General features: G+C 54.5%; 1 protein-coding gene across 1 annotated transcript in view; it reads left to right on the top strand.

Annotated features, from left to right (window-relative positions):
* Positions 1 to 3,672: 3,672 nt before the first annotated feature.
* NPC1L1 (NPC1 like intracellular cholesterol transporter 1) overlaps positions 3,673 to 14,774 on the top strand; it is a 28,528-nt gene continuing 17,426 nt past the window's right edge. The window contains exons 1-10 of the mRNA XM_033194051.1: positions 3,673 to 4,147; positions 5,012 to 6,537; positions 8,365 to 8,465; positions 8,878 to 9,050; positions 9,312 to 9,440; positions 10,650 to 10,832; positions 11,429 to 11,543; positions 11,725 to 11,852; positions 13,076 to 13,213; positions 13,450 to 13,539. Coding sequence (XP_033049942.1) covers positions 4,094 to 4,147; positions 5,012 to 6,537; positions 8,365 to 8,465; positions 8,878 to 9,050; positions 9,312 to 9,440; positions 10,650 to 10,832; positions 11,429 to 11,543; positions 11,725 to 11,852; positions 13,076 to 13,213; positions 13,450 to 13,539 — 2,637 coding nt within the window. The 5' untranslated portion in view covers positions 3,673 to 4,093. The remainder of the gene's footprint in view (positions 4,148 to 5,011; positions 6,538 to 8,364; positions 8,466 to 8,877; positions 9,051 to 9,311; positions 9,441 to 10,649; positions 10,833 to 11,428; positions 11,544 to 11,724; positions 11,853 to 13,075; positions 13,214 to 13,449; positions 13,540 to 14,774) is intronic.

Genomic DNA, 14,774 nt, shown 5'->3' with positions numbered 1-14,774 from the left:
CAAGAAAGACGAAGAGACCACCAGCAGGCTGGATACCCCAAAGAGCCAGAAGTAGGGGATGTGATTACTCACATCTATACCGGTCAGAGTGTTGTACACATATCCAGCCAAGGTACCTGTGACCCAGGTCAGGTGACCAGCTTAGCACTGTCACCTACCTTCCTCTCAACCCAGATCCCCAAACTCTTTGAATGCTGTTGGGATGCAGAACAGCAAGTCAGCGAGTGATTTTTTAAAACAAATTTTTAATTTTTATGGGTACACAGTAGATTATATATTTATGGGGTCCATGAGATATTTTGATACAGATATACGATGTGTCATAATCACATCAGGTTGTAAATGGGGTGACCATCACCTCAAGCATTTGTCACTTCTTTGTGTTACCTCTCTGTAAAAGGATGTTTAATTACACCCTTTCAGTTATTTTAAAATGTACTGCTGATTGTAATTACCCTGTTGTGCTATCAAATACCAACTTTTATTTATTCTATCTAATTTTTTTTTGTATCTGTCAACCATCTCCGCTTCTCCCTACCTTCCCACTACTCTTCCCAGCCTCTGGTAACCATCTCTTCCCAGCCTCTGGTAACCATCTCTTCCCAGCCTCTGGTAACCATCTCTTCCCAGCCTCTGGTAACCATCGTACCTACTTTCTATTGCCATGTGTTTGTTTTAATTTTCAGCTCCCATAAATGAGTGAAAACACGTGAAGTTTGTCTTTCTGTGCCTGGCTTATTTCAGTGAGTGATCCTCATGTCTCCAGGGCTTGTCTCCACATGACTCAGCAGGGGAAACCTCTGCCAGGTGTCACCCCAGAGCCAACCACAGAGGGCTGCTCTGCTGATGGCTGCCTCACCCCCAGCTGCTCCCTCAGTGAACTGGCACAGCTCTCCGCCCCTCTCTGGACCTGCTCAGAGTAGCCACATTTCAGGCGTGTCTTATGATTCTAACGTCAAGCTTATAGTATCAATCTTACTAATACCAAGAGAAAGTGGAAAATGAGGTATTATCTGGCAGTCATTAAATTAGTAAGGTCTAATGACAAACATAATACATGATGAAGGTGAGACTGTGGGGAGATGGTGCCTTTGTGAGTTGCCCGTGTCAGCGGTAAGAGTCACGGCCCTCGGGAAGTCACTGAGTCTTCATTACCCAAGACTGGCATCAACCCTTCACCAAATTCCAATAACTAAGGATCTGATAATTACCCGATAAATCCTAGATTAGCCTGAGGAAAGAAATGAGCTGTCCACATAAGAGTCGTAAACACTGGGCTGGGGCTGCTGGCTCACGCCTATAATCCCAGCACTTTGGGAGTCCAAGGAGGGCGGATCACAAGATCAAGAGATCAATCAAGACTATCCTGGCCAACATGATGAAACCTTGTCTCTACTAAAAATACAATAATTAACTGGGCATGATGGCACATGCCTGTAGTCCCAGCTACTTGGGAGGCTGAGGCAGGAGAATCGTTTGAACCCAGGAGGCAGAAGTTGCAGTGAGCCAAGATCACGCCACTGTACTCCAGCCTGGCAACAAAGCAAGACTCTGTCTCAAAAAAAAAAAAAAAAAAAGAATGGTAAACATTGTACTCTGACTCACAAATCTCATCTAGGGGAACTTGTTTTAAGGAAATAAATTTAAAAAATAATAGGAAACATTGTTAGGCACAAAGCAGTCAACCAGAAACATATTTATCAAAAATGATCTATTGGGAACCAGCCCGACAGTCAGCACCAGAAGAGGAGATCCATGAGTTCTGTGGACCATAACCTAGTCACAGACATGCTGATCAGAGATTGAAGGCAACAGGGAGGATTTCTGTAAAAAGTCAAGAGAAAAAGCAGGATGCATGTGTACATAGCATATGGTCACAACTCGGCACATGTGTCCAGAGGCACTGGCAGTTGGGTTGGGAGATCGGGTGTGAAATTTTCACTATCATTCCGAGCCGGATTGTGCTGCTGTTAACACTGCTTGTGTTTCACAGACGACCCCAGGAGATCACATAGCTGGACTCTATCTCTCTGTGGTGCTAGGCTGGGCACAACTGGGCTCCAGGGGCTTAGCCTAGGCAGCCCCTATGGGAACAAATATATGAAAGACAGGGTGGGCCTTTCTTTTTTTTTTTTTTTTTTTTTTGAGACGGAGTCTTGCTCTGTCACCCGGGCTGGAGTGCAGTGGCCGGATCTCAGCTCACTGCAAGCTCCGCCTCCCGGGTTTACGCCATTCTCCTGCCTCAGCCTCCGCTGTAGCTGGGACTACAGGCGCCCGCCACCTCGCCCGGCTAGATTTTTGTATTTTTTTAGTAGAGACGGGGTTTCACCGTGTTAGCCAGGATGGTCTCGATCTCCTGACCTCGTGATCCGCCCGTCTCGGCCTCCCAAAGTGCTGGGATTACAGGCTTGAGCCACCGCGCCTGGCTGGGGTGGGCCTTTCATATGCTTGTTCTGACACTCAGCCCCGTGCATACCAACAGTGACTTCTTGCTGCAAGTGCCCACAGCCCTGCCTAAGGCCCTTTAACAGTGAGTGTGCCCGCTACATGCTGGGGCTAAAGCTTCCAGGAGTGTCCTCTACCAGTGACAGAAGAACGTGGTGGAAAGGTGTCTGTGTCCTTATTCCTTGGAGGCGACCCTCTTGGACATGTCCCCACCAGCTCCTGGAGGTCCCTGGGGACAGGAGAAAGCTCTTGGATGCACTCTGGTCAGCTTCCTTCCATCCCCTGGCTTATTCCCCACTCACCAACTGTTGTCATCTGGGATCACCTCCCCAATACACTTTTTGCACTGGGATCCTTGTTTCAGGACCTGTTTCTGGAGGAACTAGATGACAACACCAGGGACAGAGCAACCTGGAGAGTCAGCTTCATGGGTGGTGGGGTCTCTACCTCTGCCGGCCAGGGACTTGGGAGCAGTTCTGGGAAGGTGCTGGATGGAGCTGTCACTCCCAGGGGCAGGCCCTTGGCTGCTGACTGTCTTTCCTCTCCACTATGGCTGTCTTGAGGACTTAGGGGTCAGCCTGACCCTGCCTTGGCCCGCTTCCTTTCAGCCTCTGTCTTCCCCTGCATGAGGCTGGGGTCCACAGAACACTAGAGACAGGTCCCTCCCTGCAGCTGTCTCCAGTAGATGGCATGCAGGTGATGTTCCCAACAAGCTGCCCTTATCTGCAGCTCAGCTTTGGTAATGGGGGCCAAGGTCATGGCCCATCCTGGTGATAGTGAGAGCCCAAGGTAGGCCTTGAAGATTCCTATCAGGAGGGAGCAGAAAGTGTGTACCACACCCCTGGGCCCAGGTGGAGCAGGGCTGCTGCTCAAGGCTCCCGGCCATGCTCTGTCCCTTGCTAGGGGTGACTGGTGGGACAGGCCTGGGCAAGGGACAAGAGGGAGAAGGTCAGGGGGAAGTGGGGATGAAGAGCAAAATGAGCAAAGGAGAGTCTTCCGATATCTGGGGTCTCTGTCAACTTTCAGGCGCGGGAGTGAGCTGTTCTTTCCCTTTGCTTCCTGGAGGAGGGGACTTTTGCCACTGCGTCACTCCACCCTGACTGCCCCTCTGTTATCAGGCTGTTAATATTAATTAACAACAGTTGCTAGGGATGACAGTGCAGAGGGTGCCTCTGAACCCATAGCTGGCCCTGGTCCCAAGAAGGGGTAGGGCAGATCGGGGGTCTAAGGCTGAGCCAGGGAGGGTGTGGAGACTCCTCGGCCATGCTGAGTTCCTGAGGCCCGAGCCCAGCCAGTGCCTGGTTTCACCTTTACCTCCAGGCCCTGGCACCAACTCCAGCTGAGTTAGGGGCTGATAGCGTGGTCTCTTCCCCTAACTGGCTCAGCCCTCTGGCTTCGGTCGTTTTGGGAAGTGAGTGGAGACCCTAGCACCTGCATGATGAGGCTCATCTAAAGCGGGGGCCTGTGGACTGGGGCCAAACAGTGGGAGTGGTGGATCATTAACTAGCAGGGCTCAGCCTCATTGGTCCCTAACCCAGTCAGGCCAGGGTTGTCATCGAAGGGGAGGAGGCTGCCTTAATGTGTGTTCAGCCCTTGGCTATCCCTGAGGCCTGGCCCGGCTACCCGCTGACCCCTTCTTGGACCTGGGATGGCGGAGGCTGGCCTGAGGGGCTGGCTGCTGTGGGCCCTGCTCCTGCGCTTGGTGAGTCCCAGGGCTTGGCTCCACTTCCCCTACAGCCTCCAGTTAGGGACCCTGGGGACAGCCGTGTACCAGGCGAGTGTTACTGGGTAACAGCAAGGGAGCCTCAGGGCCTGCAGGCTGGGCCAGTCTCCGGACACATGAGGGAGGGGTCCACAGAGGAGGGGTGCAGGTGGAGGGTTTCCAGGTCACAGGGTTGAATGCACACAGGGGTGAAAGAGGTCGCTGGACTGGGGTGCTCCAAGTCCCTCCTGTCACTGGCCCTACTGGGGTCCAGGCCTGCAGTTGAGGGAGGTCTGAGGCAAGGAGGTACTGGGATGGGGTTACCTAGTGAGCATCACCTAGGGAGGGCTGAGCACTCTGGAGGCTGGGAGAAGATCCAGGACTGGTGCCTCTTAAGTTCCTCGCTCCCTTTGTGTCTGGGAGGTGGGTGATGGCTTTCGGCCTCAAGCAGGTGGTGGTGGTGTTGGGAGCCGGGGGGCCTCCTGCACAGACTCTCCATGAGAGACCCTGGCCTCTGGATGTGGTGTGCAGTGTGGGGACTCAGGCTGACTTTGATGTGGGCAGGGCCCGGCACCTTGCAGTCAGCTTTGCCTCCTTACCCATACCTGGCCTCTCCAGCAGGACCTTCCTAAACTGCAGGTCTCTCAGGCCACACCTAGGAAGAAAGGCCTGGCTGCCCTGCCCACGTGTCACTCCAACACTGGCTGGCTGGTACCTGCCTGCGGGAGGCTTCCCGCTCCCCACACTCCCCTTCCCTGCCCCTGCTCGATGTCCTTCTTACCGTCACGCCCTCCCTGGCTGCCTGCTGCCTGGATGGCACCCAGCTGTGTCAGGGCCCATGAGTGATGTTGCTGTGCTCTGCAGGCCCAGAGCGAGCCTTACACACCCATCCACCAGCCTGGCTACTGTGCCTTCTATGACGAATGTGGGAAGAACCCAGAGCTGTCTGGAGGCCTCATGACACTCTCCAACGTGTCCTGTCTGTCCAACACGCCAGCCCGCAACATCACAGGTGATCACCTGATCCTATTACAGAGGATCTGCCCCCGCCTCTACACCGGCCCCAACACCCAAGCCTGCTGCTCCGCCAAGCAGCTGGTATCACTGGAAACGAGTCTGTCGGTCACCAAGGCCCTCCTCACCCGCTGCCCAGCCTGCTCTGACAATTTTGTGAACCTGTACTGCCACAACACATGCAGCCCCAACCAGAGCCTCTTCATTAATGTGACCCGTGTGGCTCAGCTAGGGGCTGGACAACTCCCAGCTGTGGTGGCCTATGAGGCCTTCTACCAGCACAGCTTTGCCGAGCAGAGCTATGACTCCTGCAGCCGTGTACGCGTCCCTGCGGCTGCCACGCTGGCTGTGGGCACCATGTGTGGCGTGTATGGCTCTGCCCTTTGCAATGCCCAGCGCTGGCTCAACTTCCAGGGAGACACAAGCAATGGTCTGGCCCCACTGGATATCACCTTCCACCTCTTGGAGCCCGGCCAGGCTGTGGGGAGTGGGATTCAGCCTCTGAATGAGAGGGTTGCACGTTGCAATGAGTCCCAAGGTGACAACACAGCAGCCTGCTCCTGCCAGGACTGTGCTGCATCCTGTCCTGCCATCGCCCGCCCCCAGGCCCTGGACTCCACCTTCCGCCTGGGCCGGATGCCGGGTGGGCTGGTCCTCATCATCATCCTCTGTTCTGTCTTCACTGTGGTCACCATCCTGCTCGTGGGACTCCGTGTGGCCCGCACCAGGGACAAAAGCAAGACGGTGGACCCCAAGAAGGGCACCAACCTCTCTGACAAGCTCAGCTTCTCCACCCACACCCTCCTTGGCCAGTTCTTCCAGGGCTGGGGCACCTGGGTGGCTTCGTGGCCTCTGACCATCCTGGTGCTGTCTGTCATCCCGGTAGTGGCCTTGGCAGCGGGCCTGGTCTTTACAGAACTCACTACGGACCCTGTGGAGCTGTGGTCGGCCCCCAACAGCCAAGCCCGGAGTGAGAAGGCTTTTCATGACCAGCATTTCGGCCCCTTCTTCCGAACCAACCAGGTGATCCTGACGGCTCCTAACCGGTCCAGCTACAGGTATGACTCCCTGCTGCTGGGGCCCAAGAACTTCAGCGGGATCCTGGACCTGGATGTGCTGCTGGAGCTGCTGGAGCTGCAGGAGAGGCTGCGGCACCTCCAGGTGTGGTCGCCCGAAGCACAGCGCAACATCTCCCTGCAGCACATCTGCTACGCCCCCCTCAATCCGGACAATACCAGTCTCTCCGACTGCTGCATCAGCAGCCTCCTGCAATATTTCCAGAGCAACCGCACGCTCCTGTTGCTTACGGCCAACCAGACACTGATGGGGCAGACCTCCCAAGTAGACTGGAAGGACCATTTTCTGTACTGTGCCAAGTGAGTCCATGGTGGGGCCCAAGCGAGGAGCAGGCTGGGGCTGGGCTGCCACGGCCTCCCGGGAACCTGGCCGGGCATACAGCTGGTCCTGAAGGACCAGCAGTAGCTATTCCTATGACTCTGGCCTGGGGCTGCCCAGATGCTTATCTCTGCCTCTTGTCCAGCCACCATTTCCTTTGGCCAGAGTTCCTGCTCATGGCTGCAGGTTTGTGCATGGCCATCACTGGCCCTTCAACCCCGGGTCCACTCTGTCTTTCTGCAGTGCTCCTGACATGTGGGAGCTCCCTGCCACACTCTTGTTTTAAGTCTGACAGAGGAGTCTGATTGGCACAGCACGTGTTTATATTTGCCTTGTTTTGCTTCTTGTTTCTGTGCTAGGTGCTGTAGGGCCGTCGGTAGCCCATGAGGTACCATGGTATGCACTGGAAAAAGTGCCCTCAGGCCAGGGGTCATGGCTGGTCTCAGGCACCTGGGCCGGGTGTCCTGGGGCAGGCCACAGCCACACACACTCCTATTGATTGGGGTTCGGTCCTGGTTCTGTCCACTCTGGTGTGCTGCCAACAAGGCTGCTGGGCCAAGGGGCCCGAGAGCCAAGGGCAATAGTGGGGCGGTGGCAGCGGAGGCTCCTTGAGGTTGGAGTAGAGCAGAGGTCCTCAAAATGAACGTTTAGTACTCCATACTCCAGAGCAAATGGGAGTTAAAAGGGGCAAATAGCATCTTAGTGTTATTATGAAAATAGTTCTGACCTTACAGACCCTTGAAAGGATCTCCAGGACACCTAAGGGCCCCAGGCCACACTTTGAGAACCCCTGGATTGGAAGCGAGTGCTGACACTTTCTGTCCGCTGCTGTCTGGCTCTGCACCCCTCGGCTGGGCCTCAAGTTTGGGCTGCTTCTCAGAGTGTCTGTGCCAGGAACCCAAGGGCTGTCTTTTGGAAACAGCGGGAACGAGAGGAGCTATTGTTTGCTCTGGGGAGGCATCGTGGTCTGACCTCAGACTCATGTCTGATGCTAGCTTTATAGTCCATTATAGGGCATTACCTTTATTTTGACTTTGGATGCTCACAACAACTCTTGGGTGGTCCAATTATCCACACTTTACAGACATGAAAACTGAGGCTCGCAAGGGTGTGGTAAGCTGCTCAAGGTCACACAGCAACCAGCACTTGCTTGCTGAGAGCTGAGAGAGGGGCGTAGAGAGCTTCGCTCTGGTGTCCCACCGCGTCTTCACAATGATGGGCTTTGCAGAAAGGGCTAAGCTGAAGGAGCTACAGACTTGCCTGAGGGCACTAGGCTAGTAAACTCTGAAAACATTGGCTCCTGGGCTCCAGGATTCCAAATTTGACCTCAATACCTAGAGGGTTTTGGGGGGCCCTAGGCAGGAGAAGGAGGCTGAGAGGGCAACATTTGAGACAGCCCATGCCAGACCCCACGGCTCAAATCCCAGCTCTTCCACCCTCATGGGACTTCAGGTGTGATGCTCAATCCAGAATCAGATACTGTCAGAGCCAGGAAGGTCAGGCTAGTGTGTGGAGACGTGAGCGGCACAGAGGGACATGGCCCGGAGCAGCCCCTGCCTGGCACAGAGGAGGCACTCGGCAGCTCCAACTCACTCTGTGGGTGGGGGCCTGCAGGAGATCTTGCTGGATGGGAGCCATTTAGGACCCACTAGGCTGGGCTATCTGCAGTTATCTGCAGCCAGTGTCCCCCAGCCCACCAGCTCACCCTCCGTAGTGCTGTGAGTCTGGGGTGGGAGGGGAAGGGAGGGGCCATAGGGACTGGGCAGGGCCAGGAAAGGCCCTTTCCCTTTGTGGTCATCTCCCTCCAGTGCCCCGCTCACCTTCAAGGATGGCACAGCCCTGGCCCTGAGCTGCATGGCTGACTACGGGGCCCCTGTCTTCCCCTTCCTTGCCGTTGGGGGGTACAAAGGTAAGCTAAGTGGGCCCTGAGAGGAGGCCAAGGAAGATGCAGTATTGGGGCAGGAACCATAGACGGGAGGGTGGGGGTGGTGCTGGGGGTTCTCACAGCCTGGGGGTGACCTGGTTTCTGGAAGCTATAGGCCGACCCTGTCTTGTCTCCTCTCTCTGCCATCTCCTTTATCTTCTCATAGTGTTAACTCAGGCACTCTGGTTTTTTGCCTGGGCCCAAAGGTCTTACCTTTGCCTGAGAGAAGTGGGGTGTAGGAGGTAAGGCCATGAATCAGATGAAGAAGGAGTGGGGGAGAAGGAGCAAGGGGTGATGGGAGGGGTGAAGCTAGATGGGGGAGGGAATATAGGGGTGCAGCTGGAGGGGGAGGGAGGCACGGGTGCAGCAGGAAGGGACTGAGCATTTCTTATCCCAGGGGAGGACTATTCTGAGGCAGAGGCCCTGATCATGACATTCTCCCTCAACAATTACCCTGCCGGGGACCCCCGGCTGGCCCAGGCCAAGCTGTGGGAGGAGGCCTTCTTGGAGGAAATGCGAGCCTTCCAGCGTCGGACGGCTGGCAAATTCCAGGTCACGTTCATGGCTGAGGTAGGGGCTGCAGGGTCCCTGGCTCTGGGGGTGCAACCCAGGTGGTCTTGGGTCAGTTCCTGTGTCCCCAACCTGGGCAGTGGCTGCCTGCTCGCAACAGGGTGATTGTGATGGCTGTTCTTGTAGCCTCACCAGGGATTATGGGGGGCCATCAGACCCTGTGACACAACACACAGTTAGTGCCCAGTGACTGAGCTATTGAGAGCTGGCCTGGCTGGAGCAGGCACGGTCAGTGGGGGCTGGTTGGGTGTGTGTCCACAGCGCTCTCTGGAAGATGAGATCAATCGCACCACAGCCGAAGACCTGCCCATCTTTGCCACCAGCTACATTGTCATCTTCCTGTACATCTCCCTGGCCCTGGGCAGCTATTCCAGCTGGAGCCGAGTGACGGTGAGAAGCGGGAGGGACACAGCTAGGTGGGCTAGCCCAGGACCCCAGGCATCTTCAGCAGGCCTTCTACAACTTTCCTAACCAGAGCATCTCAGAACAGCAGAATGGACACACCTAAGTGGCTGTCCCAAAGGGTAATACCTCTCGAGGGTGTTCTGTGCTGAAAGTGAAAGGCCAAGAGCAGTTTTCTTTTCTTTTTCTTTTTCTTTTCTTTTCTCTTTCCCTCCTTCCCTCTCTCTTTCTCTTTCTTTTCTTTCTCTCTCTCTCTTTCTCTCTCTGTTTCTCTTTTTTTCTCTTTCTTTCTTTTGAGACAGGGTCTTGCTCTGCTGCCCAGGCTGGAGTGCAGCAGCATGATCTTAGCTTGCTGCAACCTCAAAAATCCTGGGCACAAGTGATCCTCCTGCTTCAGCCTCCCAAGTAGTTGGGACTATAGGCACATGCCATTGCGCCCAGCTTTTTTTTTTTTTTTTTTTTTGAGACAGAGTTTTGCTCTTGTTGCCCAGGCTGGAATGCAATGGCGTGATCTTGGCTCACTGCAACCTCTGCCTCCCAGGTTCAAGCAATTCTCCTGACTCAGCCTCCCGAGTAGCTGGGACTACAGGCATGTGCCACCACACCTGACTAATTTTGTGTTTTTAGTAGAGACAGTGTTTCTCCATGTTGGTCAGGCTGGTCTCGAACTCTTGGCCTCAGGTGATCTGCCCACCCAAAGTGCTGGGATTACAGGCATGAGCTACTGCTCCTGGCCAATTTTTTAAAAAAATTTTTTGTAGAGACGGAGTCTCGCTTTGTTGCCTAAGCTGGTCTCAAACTCCTGGGCTCAAGCAATTCTTCCTCGTCAGCCTCCCAAAGTGTTGAGATTACAGGTGTGAGCCACTACACCTGACCTAAGAGCAGTTTTCTTTCTGTTACATGCCATACCCTCACTTGCCCAAATGCAAAGCTAATACTTACAATCTCTTGCAATGCGTGCTCAAGGAAGATGGAGTAGGCTTACCTATGCCTTTGGGTTTCATGGACCTGACCTTGGGAGGATGGCTCTGCAGAGGGGCTTTAATGTGAGATGTGAGCTCCTCACCACCAGGGGCATATCGGGGACCTGCAGGCACGGAGGGTGCCTGCCTGCTGTAGTGTCTCACCTAGCTGAGGCTGGTGGGCATACTGGGTAGGTGCTAGGTGGCCAGGGGGCTGAGCCTGTTTGCATTGCAGGTGGACTCCAAGGCCACGCTGGGCCTTGGCGGGGTGGCCGTGGTCCTGGGAGCAGTCATGGCTGCCATGGGCTTCTTCTCCTACCTGGGTGTCCGCTCCTCCCTGATCATCCTGCAAGTGGTGCCTTTCCTGGTGCTGTCTGTGGGGGCTGATAACATCTTCATCTTTGTTCTCGAGTACCAGGTAAGAAGGGAGGAACTCTCCATACCCCCAACTGCCCACTCTTCTCCCAACCTCACCTCCTGGCCAGATGGGACTCTGGCATGAATTTGCTGGGTCTCCCTGCAGACTCTTTCTGTTCATCGACACTCATGTTTACAATATCTGTAGAAACTAGAATGTGTTGACATAAATGACTTCATCCTGCCTCTACCATCCGGAATTAGCTTTCTGTTAACCCCTTGCAATGTCTAGTAAAAATCTCTCCCTGTTAGTACATTACAGCCTCCATTACAGCCTGTCTTTATGCTGCTACATAGCATTCCATGGTAAGGATAAATCAGAGTCGATTTCACCTCTTCCTGTTGGTGAACAGGGTTCCAACAATGCTTGGAACAGGGATGCTATAGACATCTCGAATGCACCAAGCATTTCTCCCAGCCAGACCCTGGAAGAAGAACATTGGCCGTGGAGAGTGTGAGGGTCTTTGATGATTCAGCAAGGTCAGAGCAGCTCCTCAGGCCTGGCTGCAGCTCTGGGCACTTGCCAGCTCCCTCCTGGCCTTTGAGGGATGGTGCTTTTGGAGGGCCCTGGCTCTTATCCCTGCTGTTCCCACACAGAGGCTGCCCCGGAGGCCTGGGGAGCCGCGAGAGGTCCACATTGGCCGAGCCCTGGGCAAGGTGGCCCCCAGCATGCTGTTGTGCAGCCTCTCTGAGGCCATCTGCTTCTTCCTAGGTAAGCCTGGGGCAGACCCTCCCCACTCGGCATTAGGCCTGCTGGGTTAGTGCTGGGGCCTAGGAGTTCCCAGAGGGCAGTGGGTATAGTGCAGACCCCCTTCCCCCTGTACCCTGTCAATGTCGGCTCCCACTCTGCCCTTGAAGCCAGGGTGCCCTGACAGCCCTGTGCTCTCTCACAGGAGCCCTGACCCCCATGCCAGCTGTGCGGACCTTTGCCCTGACCTCTGGCCTTGCAGTGCTCCTTGACTTCCTCCTGCAGATGTCAGCCTTTGTGGCCCTGCTCTCCCTGGACAGCAAGAGGCAGGAGGTAGGGGCAGCTGGGCCAGTACCGAGGGACCTGCCCCTGGGTTCCCACCATGGCAGGGAGATGGGGTGGCTTTACCACCACAGAGATGGCCCAGAGAATGGGTTGGGGGACAGGGGCATTGTGCCGGGAAGGTAATATTTAGGCCATGTATTCTCCAATTTCCTATAGAAAAATAAATTTGTTTTGACAAATTTTGCAATATAATCAAACCTCCTTAAGTGCATGAGGTTCAGAAATAAAATACAGTTGACCCTTGAACAATGTGGAGATTAGGGGACCGACTGTCTGAGAAGTTGAAAATCTGCATGTAACTTTTTTTTTTTTTTCGAGATGGAGTTTCGCTCTGTCACCTAGGCTAGAGTGTAATGGCGTGATCTCAGCTCACTGCAACCTCTGCCTCCGGGGTTCAAGCGATTCTCCTGCCTCAGCCTCCCGAGTACTGGGATTACAGGGCCCCACCAGCACTCCTGGCTAATTTTTGTATTTTTAGTAGAGATGGGGTTTCACCATGTTGGTCAGGCTGGTCTCGAACTCCTGACCTCAAGTGGTCCACCCACTTTGGCCTCCCAAATGCTGGGATTACAGGCGTGAGCTACCATGCCTGGTCTGCATGTAACATTTGACCCCTCCAAACTTAATTCCTACTAGCCTACTATTATCTGGAAGCCTTAATGATAACATAAGTAGTCGATAACACGTCTTTTGAACGTTATATGTATTATAAACTGTATTCTTACAATAAAGGAAGCTAAAAAAAAGAAAATGTTAGTAAGAAAGTCATAAGGAAGAGAAAATCTATTTATTATTCACGAAGTGAAAGTGGATCATCATGAAGGTCTTTATCCTCATTGTCTTCAGGTTGAGTAGGCTGAGGAAGAGGAGGAAGAGGAGGGCTTGGTCTTGCTGTTTCGGGGGCAGCAGAGGTGGAAGAAAATCCAGGGATAAGTGAGTCCAGGCAGTTCAAACTCGTGTTGCTCAAGGGTCAGCTGTATAAATGAGGGATAGACAGGAGTTGATCTGTTGGTTCAAATGATGGCATACAATTTAGAGATATTTTATCAAGATTTTTTAAAAAAGGCAAAGAAAACAGCACATTGGTATGTCTCCATGAGCGGCACTGGCACAGGCCACCCACAGAAGGTGACACTCCCTGGGGGCAGGAAGGTGGTCCCTGGGATCTGGTCTGCTCTGGGACTACCTCGAGGGGCTGCCTCCCACTCCAGGCCTCCCGATTGGATGTCTGCTGCTGCGTCAAGCCCCGGGAGCTGCCCCTGCCTGGCCAGGGAGAGGGGTTCTTGCTTGGCCTCTTCCGAAAGGCCTATGTCCCCTTCCTGCTGCACTGGATCACTCGAGGGGTTGTGGTGAGTGGGCCTGGAAGCACACGAGGGCAGGGGGACTAGGTGGGGACCTCGCCTCAGGAAGAGCAGGGTTGGAGGTGGGGAGGTTGCCTAGGCCCAGGTGCTGATACCTGGGGCTGGCATGCAAGTCTGCTCAACTCCAGAATGTTGCCCATGACACCCTGACTGACTTAAATTTGTGGGGAGATTGGGGGGCGGCTATTGGGCAGGGTGGTCTCATGCAGCAGGTCTCTTCTCAGCTGCTGCTGTTTCTTGCCCTGTTTGGAGTGAGCCTCTACTACATGTGCCACATCAGTGTTGGACTGGACCAGGAGCTGGCCCTGCCCAAGGTGAGCTCAGGCTCTTCTCAACCCTTGGCCCTTGGGATTTGGGGAGGGGCAGTAGCAACCAGCAGGGATGGGTTGGGGGTCTCTAGCCAGGGGCTTGACCAGAGGTGCAGAACTACTCACTGCTTTGGAGGCATCTCCAGCAGTCCTGCAGAGTGAAGCCACATTCGTGTATGAACAGCACAACAGCCAGGTGCCAGCCCCAGGCCACAGTAAGAGAGATGGCCCAGGCACCGGAGGGCTGTCCACGTGAGACGGCAGGCCACAAAGAATGACTGTCACTTTGCTGAGTGCCTGCCCAGTGTCCAGCCCTGCGAATCATCTGGCCCCGAAGCCCAGGGAGGGCAGGGGTTCAGGGGAAGGAAAGCCCCATGGTTGGAGGGGACCTCCAAGCTCGCATAGGATTTGCAGAGGAAAGTGATGACAGACTGGCCAATGGGAGGCTGGGGCGAGCCCAGGTGTGTTTCCTGGGTGTGGCAGCGACTGTGGGGGTGGGACGAGCTGGAGGCCAAGGGCATGGTTAGGGAGAGTGCTGATTGCCCAGCCTGGATCAGTAAGTGTGTGGGCCAACAGGCACAATGCGTCAGCCAAGGCTGGAGACCTGGCTTATCTGGATGTGCACCAGTGGTGGCCATGGACTGGTGGCCAAGAGGAAGCAGCCACAGACAACAAAGTCTGAGACACATGGTCAGACTGCATGAGCAAGCTCTAGGGAGAGGGAGGGCATCAAGGGGACTTGATGTCTAGGACCCATCTGGAGAACTGTGACGGAGATTGGGGCAAGGGTCTGGACACTGGCAGGAGCCCTAGCAGAGGCAGCGAGGCCCAAGCCCACAGCAGGGCTGAGTGGGGTGTGGCTGGGGTAGATGTGTTAGGCAGTACTGGCTTGGAAGCCAGGTGAGGGAGGACAAGAGCAGACAGCTCAGGACTATACTTTGGGTGACCCTATGGAGGGAGAGCAGGTGGAGAGTCCCAGAATGAACCTGCCACCTCCAGAAGCCCTGGGGGCTATGTCATGGGGCTGAGGTGAAGAGGGTCTTTAGTGCCCCAAGAGCAAGAAGGAAGGACGTGATGGGCCACTAGACCCTGCTGAGGTTTTATGTTGACGTCTTTTGTTTATTTTTCTGTTGGGGACGTTTGTTTCTTACTGCTTTTAAAATTTTTATCATTTTTTTCCAGTTTTTTATTGTGGTAAAATACACATAATAGAAAATTACCATTGTAACCATTTTTAAGTG

The sequence above is a fragment of the Trachypithecus francoisi genome, unplaced genomic scaffold (assembly GCF_009764315.1).
Source record: "Trachypithecus francoisi isolate TF-2019V2 unplaced genomic scaffold, Tfra_2.0 Lachesis_group4, whole genome shotgun sequence".
Lineage (NCBI taxonomy): Eukaryota > Metazoa > Chordata > Mammalia > Primates > Cercopithecidae > Trachypithecus > Trachypithecus francoisi.
This window is presented reverse-complemented; position numbering and strand designations above follow the sequence as displayed.